General features: G+C 48.9%; 1 protein-coding gene across 1 annotated transcript in view; it reads right to left on the reverse strand.

Moving 5' to 3' along the window:
• LOC110518901 (microtubule cross-linking factor 1) overlaps positions 1 to 12,505 on the reverse strand; it is a gene marked incomplete at its 5' end in the record, with an annotated part of 63,754 nt that overhangs the window by 18,140 nt on the left and 33,109 nt on the right. Inside the window, 5 exon segments of the mRNA XM_090183067.1 lie at positions 2,245 to 2,784; positions 2,878 to 3,237; positions 5,394 to 5,908; positions 6,468 to 6,715; positions 9,972 to 10,060. Of these exon segments, the coding sequence (XP_090039193.1) occupies positions 2,245 to 2,784; positions 2,878 to 3,237; positions 5,394 to 5,908; positions 6,468 to 6,715; positions 9,972 to 10,060 (1,752 nt within the window).

Consider the following 12,505-nt stretch of genomic DNA (forward strand, 5'->3'; position numbering starts at 1 on the left):
CTCTAACCACTAGGCTACCCTACCGCCCCTCCACTCTAACCACTAGGCTACCCTCCCGCCCCCCCACTCTAACCACTAGGCTACCTGCCGCGACTACACTCTGACCACTAGGCTACCCTGCCGCCCCTCGCCTCTAACCACTAGGCTACCTGCCACCCCTACACTCTAACCACTAGGCTACCCTCCCGCCCCTCCACTCTAACCACTAGGCTACCCTCCTGCCCCTCCACTCTAACCACTAGGCTACCCTCCCGCCCTCCACTCTAACCACTAGGCTACCCTCCTGCCCCTCCACTCTAACCACTAGGCTACCCTGCAGTCCCTACACTCTAATCACAAGGCTACCTGCCGCCCCTCCACTCTAACCACTAGGCTACCCTGCCACCCCCCCACTCTAACCACTAGGCTATCCTGCCGCCCCTCCACTCTAACCACTAGGCTACCTGCCGCGACTACACTCTAACCACTAGGCTACCCTACCGCCCCTCCACTCTAACCACTCTCCACTCTCCCGCCCCTCCCGCCCCTCCACTCTAACCACTAGGCTACCCTCCCGCCCCTCCACTCTAACCACTTGGCTACCCTGCCGCCCCTCCACTCTAACCACTAGGCTACCCTCCCGCCCCTCCACTCTAACCACTAGGCTACCCTCCCGCCCCTACACTCTAACCACTAGGCTACCCTGCTGCCCCTCCACTCTAACCACTAGGCTACCCTGCCGCCCCTCCACTCTAACCACTAGGCTACCTGCCGCGACTACACTCTAACCACTAGGCTACCCTACCGCCCCTCCACTCTAACCACTAGGCTACCCTCCCGCCCCCCCACTCTAACCACTAGGCTACCTGCCGCGACTACACTCTGACCACTAGGCTACCCTGCCGCCCCTCGCCTCTAACCACTAGGCTACCTGCCACCCCTACACTCTAACCACTAGGCTACCCTCCCGCCCCTCCACTCTAACCACTAGGCTACCCTCCTGCCCCTCCACTCTAACCACTAGGCTACCCTCCCGCCCCTCCCGCCCCTCCACTCTAACCACTAGGCTACCCTGCCAACCCTCCACTCTAACCACTAGGCTACCCTCCCGCCCCTCTACTCTAACCACTAGGCTACCCTCCCGCCCCTCCCCTCTAACCACTAGGCTACCCTCCCGCCCCTACACTCTAACCACTAGGCTACCCTGCTGCCCCTCCACTCTAACCACTAGGCTACCTCCCGCCCCTCCACTCTAACCACTAGGCTACCCTCCCGCCCCTCCACTCTAACCACTAGGCTACCCTCCCGCCCCGCCCCTCCACTCTAACCACTAGGCTACCCTCCCGCCCCGCCCCTCCACTCTAACCACTAGGCTACCCTCCAGCCCCACCCCTCCACTCTAACCACTAGGCTACCCTGCCGCCCCACTCTAACCACTAGGCTACCCTCCCCCCCCGCCCCTCCACTCTAACCACTAGGCTACCCTGCCGCCCCTCCACTCTAACCACTAGGCTACCCTGCCGCCCCGCCCCTCCACTCTAACCACTAGGCTACCCTGCCGCCCCTCCACTCTAACCACTAGGCTACAATCCTGCCCCACCACCTCCACTCTAACCACTAGGCTAACCTCCCGCCCCGCCCCTACACTCTAACCACTAGGCTACCCTCCCGCCCCGCCCCTCCACTCTAACCACTGGGCTACCCTCCCGCCCCGCCCCTCTAACCACTAGGCTACCCTCCCGCCCCGCCCCTCCACTCTAACCACTAGGCTACCCGCCCGCCCCGCCCCTCCACTCTAACCACTAGGCTACCCTGCTGCCCCTACACTCTAACCACTAGGCTACCCTGCTGCCCCCGTACTTGTTACTGCATCACACAAGCTGACGTTTTGACCGCGTCTCATTGGGAGGAATTACACCGTGGTGACGTTAGTGTACATGTTTAAAGTCGATGACACACTTGGTTTTTGTACTGTTGATTTCGTTATAGGCGCTGGGGGTCGCAAGACTTCGAACGCAGCCATCATTTTCTTTCTTAAATGGCACAGAGAATTCGGGGCGATCTTTCGATAAAAGTCTCTGGCCATACACCAATACACGGATTTAACAGTCTGACTAGCAGCCAACCATTGGCTGGTATCCCATGGTGGGTCGTGAGCCCCATAATCAATTCCAGAAATCGCAAAAATGGGTTTACCTTGCCTACTAATGAGGGGCCTAAAATAGATGGTAGTAAACAAACAGTGAGTAGAGTGACAATATTTACCTCCATACACCCCGCCTGGTTCCTGTCTCCTTCTCCATGCCTCCCCTCTCTGCTCTGGCCGGCAGACCCCAGTCTCTTCTCCTCCCTGAAGCTCTGTTCCAACAGCTTCTTGTTCAGCAGACGGGCTGCGTTCTCTGCCAGGGTGTATCCAGGCGGGGCAGACAGGTCCTGGCGTATACTGACCACCTCCGGTGTCCTCTCCCCTCCTGTTCCCCCCGGCCCTCCCTGGGTGTCTACTATCAGCTGCACCGGGCTGGGAGAACGCCCGCGGACATTCCTCAGGAACTCCTGGGCTGCTCCAAGGGACCTGGGGTCTGAGGGTGGTAGGCTGGGTACCCCTGGCCCCCCGGGAGGTGAGGGGTCAGGGGGAGCAGGGCGGGTGCGGCTTGGGGACTTGGTGAATTTGGACTGCAGGGGTTCGTAAGCTACGGGGGTGTGGTCTATGATGTTGAAGAGGCTGGACAGGCCGTCGTTAATGGTGGTGTGGACGGGAGAGTCCCTGGTGGTGGTGGAACGAGCCCAGGCCGACTCAGAGGCTCCCTGTTATTATACATTAACACTTAGATAGGCCTCAGGCAGCTGACTACAACAATACGTAGAGAAATATGACTGAGGATTCAAAACAATAACTACCTTCTGGGGGGTGGTGGGAGTCGGAACCCTGGGGCCGGTCGTGGAGCTGGAGGAGGCCCCCACAGGGAGGTCAGCCTTCGATGATGTCGACAACTTCCTCTGGAGCTTAGGAGAACCGTACTTAGGAGAACAACATGTCCGCTCGAACTTGGACTGGACTACAGGAGAGTACTGTATCTTGCGGATGTTTCTGGAGGGGGAGGAGATGGGGGTGGAGCCTCCTCCTATAGGGGTGAGGCAGCGGTGGGGGGAGCTGGTGAGGTTGCGGAGGATGTCAGTTTGTAAGCCCACACTGATGGTCTGGGTGGTCTGGGTTCCCCGAGTAGTGAAACCGTTGGTCTGACACGCCGTGTCTCGGAGCTATTAGGTTGAGAAGATAAAGTTGTAGAAATTAGAAGAATAAACTACATATACATTGACTGATTCGTGCACAGTGGCTTGTGAAAGTTTTCACCCCCTTGGCATTTTTCTTATTTTGTTTCCTTACACCCTGGAATTAAAATAGATTTGTACATTTTAAAAAAAAATATTTACTCAATATGCCACTTTGAAGATGCAAAATATGTTTTAATATGAAACCAGCAAGAAATAAGATGAAAAAACAGAACTTGAGCGTGAATAACAATAGTCAATACTTTGTAGAGCCACCTTTTGCAGCAATTACAGCTGCAAGTCTCTTGGGGTATGTCTCTATAAACTTGGCACATCTAGCCACTGGGATTTCTTCAGGTTGGATGGGTTCTGCTGATATACAGCAATCTTTAAGTCATACCACAGATTCTCAATTGGATTGAGGTCTGGGCTTTGACTAGGCAATTCCAAGACATTTAAATGTCTCCCCTTAAACCACTCGAGTGTTGCTTTAGCAGTATGCTTAGGGTCATTGTCCTGCTGGAAGGTGCACCTCTGTCCCAGTCTCAAAACTGTTTTCCCTCAAGAATTCCCCTGTATTTAGCTCCATCCAGCATTCCTTCAATTCTGACCAGTTTCCCAGTCCCTGCTGATGAAAAAACATGCCCACAGCAGGAGGCTGCCACCACCATGCTTCATTGTGGGGATGGTGTTCTCGGGGTGATGAGGTGTTGGGTTTGCGCCAGACATAGCGTTTTCCTTGATGGTCAAGAAGCTCCATTTTAGTCTTATCTGACCAGAGTACCTTCTTCCATATGTTTGGGGAGTCTCCCACATGCCTTTTGGCAAACACCAAACATGTTTGCTTATTTTTTTCTTTAAGCAATGGCTTTTTTTCTGGGCTCTCTTCCATAAAGCCAGCTCTGGAGTGTACTGCTTAAAGTGGTCCTATGGACAGATACTCCAATCTCCGCTGTGGAGCTTTGCAGCTCCTTCAGGGTTATCTTTGGTCTCTTTGTTGCCTCTCTGATTAATGCTCTCCTTGCCTGGTCAGTGAGTTTTGTGGGCGTCCCAGTTTTGTTGTGGTTCCATATTCGTTCCATTTTTTAAATAATGGATTTAATGGTGCTCCGTGGGATGTTCAAAGTCTCAAGATATTTTTTTATAACCCAACCCTGATCTGTACTTCTCCACAACTTTGTCCCTGACCTGTGTGGAGAGCCCCTTGGTCTTCATGGTGCCGCTTGCTTGGTGGTGCCTCTTTCTTAGTGGTGTTGCAGACTCTGGGGCCTTTCAGAACAGGTGTATATATACTGAGTTCATATGACAGATCATGTGACACTTAGATTGCACACAGGTGGACTATATTTAACTAATTATGTAACTTCTGAAGGTAATTGGTTGCACCAGATCTTATTTAGGGGTATAGCAAAGGTATCATAGCAAAGGGGTGAATACAAATCAAATCAAATCAAATCAAATTTTATTTGTCACATACACATGGTTAGCAGATGTTAATGCGAGTGTAGCGAAATGCTTGTGCTTCTACTCCGATACATATGCACACACCACTTTTGCGTTTTTATTTAAATTTTATTTTTTAAACAAGTAATTTTTTTTCATTTCACTTCACCAATTTGGACTATTTTGTGTATGTCCATTACATGAAATCAAATAAAAAATCAATTTAAATGACAGGTTGTAATGCAACAAAATAGGAAAAACGCCAAAAGGGATGAATACTTTTGCAAGGCACTGTACACAAGATAACCTTGACCTTTAGTTTAGAACACAAGAAAATGTTTCTTTCTAAATCCTGTCCAAACAATTGAATTGGCCAATCAAGTTGTAGTGATATCTCAAGGAGGATCAAAGGACATTGGATGCACCGGAGCTCAATTTGGAGTGTCATAGCAATAGGGTGCGAATACTTATGGAAATTAGATATTTCTGTATTTCATTTTCAATAAATCTTCTCATTGTCATTGTGTGTAGATGGGTAAGAATTTTTATTTATTTAATACATTTTGAATTCATGCTGTAACACAACAAAATGTGGAATAAGTGAAGGTTCACTTTCTGACGACACTGAATACAATAGAAAGGTGAACTAAGTGAAATGTACAGCTAGATAAACAACAACAACAACAACAACGTGAACAGACCTGTCTGTGTTGCTCCAGGAGGTCCGAGGTACCAGGGCCTGAGCGGTAGTTCCGTACGGAGAAGGCCACCTCCTTCATGTCATCACTGAGGTTCCGTGACAGCTGCAGCTCCAGAGATGAGGCGTACCCCACCGTGGGGATGGGGCCCACGCCAGACGGAACCCTAAGTCCGCCTCCCAGTCCACTCCCACCCTCTAATAACTCCTTATGACAGGTGGAGGGCCACCTACCATTACCAAATACCTCGTCTGGTCCCCCTACCCCAGGGGGATCCCCCACCTCACCGCCACCCCCTCGCCCTTTGGTCCCTTTGGGGTACATGTAGTCCTGTTCAGGGGTTCCTGGGGGTCGGGTGGGGCTGTGGGAGACATGGACACTTGCCCCCCCTCCTCTGTTACCCCCATTACCCCTGAGAGGGGAGTGCTGGCAGAGGGGATGGGGTTCAGGGCTGGACAGGGTGTTAGTAGTAAGCGTAGCACTGGTTGTCAGGAACCACAAGGCTGGCTGGAATGGTTCTGGAACTCATAGAGAGAGAATTCAGAATGATTGGAATTTAGAATGATTCAAATGATTAGAGTGATCGGAATTTAGAATGATTGGAATTTAGAATGATTGGAATTTAGAATGATTCAAATGATTAGAATGATCGGAATTTAGAATGATTGGAATTTAGAATGATTCAAATGACTCAAATTGTTAGAATGATTGGAATTTAGAATGATTCAAATGACTCAAATGATTAGAATGATTGGAATTTAGAATGATTCAAATGACTCAAATGATTAGAATGATTGGAATTTAGAATGATTCAAATTATTATAATTAGAAGGGAAATAAATAATCTCCACAAGGTGGGAAGATGACAGTAAAACATAGGGTATGTTTCTGAATTTAGATTTAAAAAGCTTTATTGTCCACACACAATGTGAAAATGTGCTGGCAGGCTTCACCATAACATGATTGAAATGTAATTTTGATATAAAGTGAGAAAACACATTTGCCATCTTTGTCTTCACATTAACATGATTGCAATTCCAAAAACAAACAATGCTTAAACAGTTGGAGCATCAGTACCTGACGTGGGCCGTTCTGCCCAGGCTTCCATGGGTGTGGGGGTGTGGTGGCCTGGTGTAGGGGAGGGGCCAGGGACAGGAAAGCCCCACCCCTTACTGTTGAACTCCTCTATGTACTTCAGGTCATCAGGTGAAAGGGGTGGGGTCACGTCATCACGGCCACAGTCACCATGACGACTCTTGTCAGGCAGGAAAGGAGAGCTGTCCATCAGACGCTGGAAGTCACTCATAGAACAGACTGACTTAGCCCTGAGGAGGATGAGACGAGAATAAAGCATTGAACTACTACATTACCAAAAACATGTTACAAGGATAGGATCAGAGAGGACAGTGAAGGAGAGAAAGGAGAGAGAGGACAGAGAAGGAGAGAGAGGAGAGAGGTGGAGAGAGAGGACAGAGAAGGAGAGAGAGGAGAGAGAAAGAGAGAGGAGAGAGGAGGAGAGAGGACAGAGAAGGATCAGAGAGGACAGAGGAGGAGAGAGAGGACAGAGGAGGAGAGAGAGGACAGAGGAGGATAGAGAGGACAGAGACGGATCAGAAAGGACAGAGGAGAGAGAGAGGAGAGAGGTGGAGAGAGAGGACAGAGAAGGAGAGAGAGGAGAGAGAAAGAGAGAGGAGAGAGGAGGAGAGAGAGGAGAGAGGAGGAGAGAGAGGAGAGAGGAGGAGAGAGGGGACAGAGAAGGAGAGAGGAGAGAGGTGGAGAGAGAGGACAGAGACGGATCAGAGAGGACAGAGGAGGATAGAGAGGACAGAGATGGATCAGAGAGGACAGAGAAGGAGAGAGAGGAGAGAGAGGACAGAGACGGATCAGAGAGGACAGAGAAGGAGAGAGAGGACAGAGAAGTAGAGAGAGGAGAGAGGAGGAGAGAGAGGAGAGAGGAGGAGAGAGAGGACAGAGAAGGATCAGAGAAGACAGAGGAGGCGAGAAGACAGAGAAGGATCAGAAAGGATAGAGAAGGAGAGAGAGGACAGAGAAGGAGAGAGAGGAGAGAGAGGACAGAGAAGGATCAGAGAGGACAAAGAAGGAGAGAGAGGACAGAGAAGGAGAGAGAGGACAGAGAAGGAGAGAGAGGACAGAGGAGGAGAGAGAGGACAGAGAAGGAGAGAGGAGAGAGGTGGAGAGAGAGGACAGAGACGGATCAGAGAGGACAGAGGAGGAGAGAGAGGACAGAGGAGGAGAGAGAGGACAGAGAAGGATCAGAGAGGACAGAGAAGGAGAGAGAGGACAGAGGAGGAGAGAGAGGACAGAGAAGGATCAGAGAGGACAGAGAAGGATCAGAGAGGACAGAGAAGGAGAGAAGGAGAGAGAGGACAGAGGAGGAGAGCGTGATCATTAGTACTGCATCAAAATTCTCTTACTAGAAGAAAGATATAGGTTGATACATTGACAGGTCCCCAAAAAGGTAGAGTAGAAGGAGATATCTCTTTGACATATAAACAGTGTTTTTCAGCCTCTTTGTTGTCCTAATTTCCTGAAACTCTTAAAATAACCTAAAAATATATAATCTGCTCTCCAAAAAAATTAAGTTAATGCGTTTCATTTCATGAGGGATCACTTTAAAACGATTCATTCATTGACTGTCAGGCTACAATGACTTGGATCATATCCTCTCCCAAAGAGACTTGGATCATATCCCCTCCCAAAGAGACTTGGATCATATCCCCTCCCAAAGAGACTTGGATCATATCCCCTCCCAAAGAGACTTGGATCATATCCCCTCCTAAAGAGACTTGGATCATATCCCCTCCCAAAGAGACTTGGATCATATCCCCTCCCAAAGAGACTTGGATCATATCCCCTCCTAAAGAGACTTGGATCATATCCCCTCCCAAAGAGACTTGGATCATATCCCCTCCCAAAGAGACTTGGATCATATCCCCTCCTAAAGAGACTTGGATCATATCCCCTCCCAAAGAGACTTGGATCATATCCCCTCCCAAAGAGACTTGGATCATATCCCCTCCCAAAGAGACTTGGATCATATCCCCTCCTAAAGAGACTTGGATCATATCCCCTCCCAAAGAGACTTGGATCATATCCCCTCCCAAAGAGACTTGGATCATATCCCCTCCTAAAGAGACTTGGATCATATCCCCTCCCAAAGAGACTTGGATCATATCCCCTCCCAAAGAGATTTGGATCATATCCCCTCCTAAAGAGACTTGGATCATATCCCCTCCCAAAGAGACTTGGATCATATCCCCTCCCAAAGAGACTTGGATCATATCCCCTCCCAAAGAGATTTGGATCATATCCCCTCCTAAAGAGACTTGGATCATATCCCCTCCCAAAGAGACTTGGATCATATCCCCTCCCAAAGAGATTTGGATCATATCCCCGCCTAAAGAGACTTGGATCATATCCCCTCCCGAAGAGACTTGGATCATATCCCCTCCCAAAGAGACTTGGATCATATCCCCTCCCAAAGAGATTTGGATCATATCTCCTCCTAAAGAGACTTGGATCATATCCCCTCCCAAAGAGATTTGGATCATATCCCCTCCTACAGAGACTTGGATCATATCCCCTACCAAAGAGACTTGGATCATATCCCCTCCCAAAGAGACTTGGATCATATCCCCTCCCAAAGAGACTTGGATCATATCCCCTCCCAAACAGACTTGGATCATATCCCCTCCTAAAGAGACTTGGATCATATCCCCTCCTAAAGAGACTTGGATCATATCCCCTCCCAAAGAGACTTGGATCATATCCCTTATCACAGCAATCACCAGGGAATCTACTGTCACTTCTAGCAACAGAAAACAGAAACAACGGTACTTTATTTCCCCCATTTAAATCCAAAATACAGAAAATGCAGAAAGGCATTTAGTACACAACAGTAACCAGTAGGATGGTAGTCTGTCAAGGTAAAGTATAGCTGTTGTAGCCAGTAGGATGGTAGTCTGTCAAGGTAAAGTATAGCTGTTGTAGCCAGTAGGATGGTAGTCTGTCAAGGTAAAGTATAGCTGTTGTAGCCAGTAGGATGGTAGTCTGTTAAGGTAAAGTATAGCTGTTGTAGCCAGTAGGATGGTAGTCTGTCAAGGTAAAGTATAGCTGTTGTAACCAGTAGGATGGTAGTCTGTCAAGGTAAAGCATAGCTGTTGTAACCAGTAGGATGGTAGTCTGTCAAGGTAAACGCATAGCTGTTGTAACCAGTAGGATGGTAGTCTGTCAAGGTAAAGTATAGCTGTGGTAACCAGTAGGATGGTAGTCTGTCAAGGTAAAGCATAGCTGTTGAAGCCAGTAGAATGGTATTCTGGGTAAATCGGAAACATTAGCAGTAATAGTACTACCTTTATTTATCCAAGTAGGCTATCGAAAATACTTCCACTAACATAAGATCTGTTGAGGTAAACAGGAAGAAGATATTTACCTGAGGAGACTGCCACAGCCCATGTGACCATTACAATGATGGCCTGTCTAGAGAAGTGAAAATATTACCTGTAGGCCTAAGACATTTATACAGTATTTCCAGGTAAGTGAACAGGTTAACCACCTTACCTGAGCAGACTGCCAAAACCCATCTCTTCCTCCTCCTCCTCTTCCTCCTGGTACATTGGGTCCTCTATGTCTGGGATCTCATTCAGAGCCTGAAACAACATACGCAGACGTCTTAGTGCCGGGCTGGAATTAAAACCTGCACTGGGCAAGAATTGAAGAACCCATTCATGTCTGAAAACACTCCCACATTTGACATTCCTGGAATGCATCCCAAATGGCACCTAACATAGTGCACTACTGTTGACCAACACCCATAGCGCACAACTGTTGACCAGGACCCATAGTGCACTACTGTTGACCAACACCCATAGTGCATTACTGTTGACCAGGACCCATAGGGCACTACTGTTGACCAGGACCCATAGTGCACTACTGTTGACCAGGACCCATAGTGCACTACTGTTGACCAGGACCCATAGGGCACTATTGTTGACCAGGACCCATAGGGCACTACTGTTGACCAGGACCCACAGTGCTCTACTGCTGACCAGGACCCATAGTGCTCTACTGTTGACCAGGACCCATAGGGTTCTACTGTTGACCAGGACCCATAGCACACTACTGTTGACCAGGACCCATAGGGTTCTACTGTTGACCAGGACCCATAGGGCTCTACTGTTGACCAGGACCCATAGCACACTACTGTTGACCAGGACCCATAGGGTTCTACTGTTGACCAGGACCCATAGGGTTCAACTGTTGACCAGGACCCATAGGGTTCTACTGTTGACCAGGACCCATAGGGCTCTACTGTTGACCAGGACCCATAGTGCTCTACTGCTGACCAGGACCCATAGTGCTCTACTGTTGACCAGGACCCATAGGGTTCTACTGTTGACCAGGACCCATAGCACACTACTGTTGACCAGGACCCATAGGGTTCTACTGTTGACCAGGACCCATAGGGCTCTACTGTTGACCAGGACCCATAGGGCTCTACTGTTGACCAGGACCCATAGGGCTCTACTGTTGACCAGGATCCATAGGGTTCTACTGTTGACCAGGACCCATAGTGCACTACTGCTGACCAGGACCCATAGTTATATTTGTTTTTATTATGGATCCCCATTAGTTCCTGTCAAGGCAGCAGCTACTCTTCCTGGGGTTTATTATGGATCCCCATTAGTTCCTGCCAAGGCAGCAGCTACTCTTCCTGGGGTTTATTATGGATCCCCATTAGTTCCTGCCAAGGCAGCAGCTACTCTTCATGGGGTTTATTATGGATCCCCATTAGTTCCTGCCAAGGCAGCAGCTACTCTTCCTGGGGTTTATTATGGATCCCCATTAGTTCTGCTAAGGCAGCAGCTACTCTTCCTGGGGTTTATTATGGATCCCCATTAGTTCCTGTCAAGGCAGCAGCTACTCTTCCTGGGGTTTATTATGGATCCCCATTAGCTCTGCCAAGGCAGCAGCTACTCTTCCTGGGGTTTATGATGGATCCCCATTAGTTCCTGTCAAGGGAGCAGCTACTCTTCCTGGGGTTTATTATGGATCCCCATTAGTTCCTGCCAAGGCAGCAGCTACTCTTCCTGGGGTTTATCATGGATCCCCATTAGTTCCTGCCAAGGCAGCAGCTACTCTTCCTGGGGTTTATTATGGATCCCCATTAGTTCCTGCCAAGGCAGCAGCTACTCTTCCTGGGGTTTATCATGGATCCCCATTAGTTCCTGCCAAGGCAGCAGCTACTCTTCCTGGGGTTTATCATGGATCCCCATTAGTTCCTGCCAAGGCAGCAGCTATTCTTCCTGGGGTTTATTATGGATCCCCATTAGTTCCTGCCAAGGCAGGAGCTACTCTTCCTGGGGTTTATTATGGATCCCCATTAGCTCTGCCAAGGCAGCAGCTACTCTTCCTGAGGTTTATTATGGATCCCCATTAGTTCCTGTCAAGACAACAGCTACTCTTCCTGGGGTTTATTATGGATCCCCATTAGTCCCTGCCAAGGCAGCAGCGACTCTTCCCGGCTCCGGCAAAATTAAGGCAGTTATACAATTTTAAAACATTACAATTCATTCATAACAGATTTCACAACACACTAAGTGTGTGCCCTCAGCCCCCTACTCCACTACCACATATCTACACCACTAAATCCATGTGTAGGTGTGTGTATAGTGTGTATGTTATCGTCTGTGTGTGTGTGTACATATGACTGTGCATGTGTGTGTGTGTGTGTGTCTCTTCACAGTCCCCGCTGTTCCATAAGGTGTATTTTTATCTGTTTTTTAAATCTAATTTTACTGCTTGAATCAGTTACCTGATGTGGAATAGAGTTCCATGTAGTCAAAGGTTGTGCACTATATACGGAATAGGGTGCAATTTGGGATACTCCAGAGTCTGATGTCTCACCTGGTTCATATAGGGGAACCTCTTGTCAGAGTCTGATGTCTCACCTGGTTCATATAGGGGAACCTCTTGTCAGAGTCTGATGTCTCACCTGGTTCATATAGGGGAACCTCTTGTCAGAGTCTGATGTCTCACCTGGTTCATATAGGGGAACCTCTTGTCAGAGTCTGATGTCTCACCTGGTTCATATA

Source organism: Oncorhynchus mykiss, chromosome 8, assembly GCF_057628025.1.
Source record: "Oncorhynchus mykiss isolate SJ-2025 chromosome 8, ASM5762802v1, whole genome shotgun sequence".
In the NCBI taxonomy this organism is placed as follows: Eukaryota; Metazoa; Chordata; class Actinopteri; order Salmoniformes; family Salmonidae; genus Oncorhynchus; species Oncorhynchus mykiss.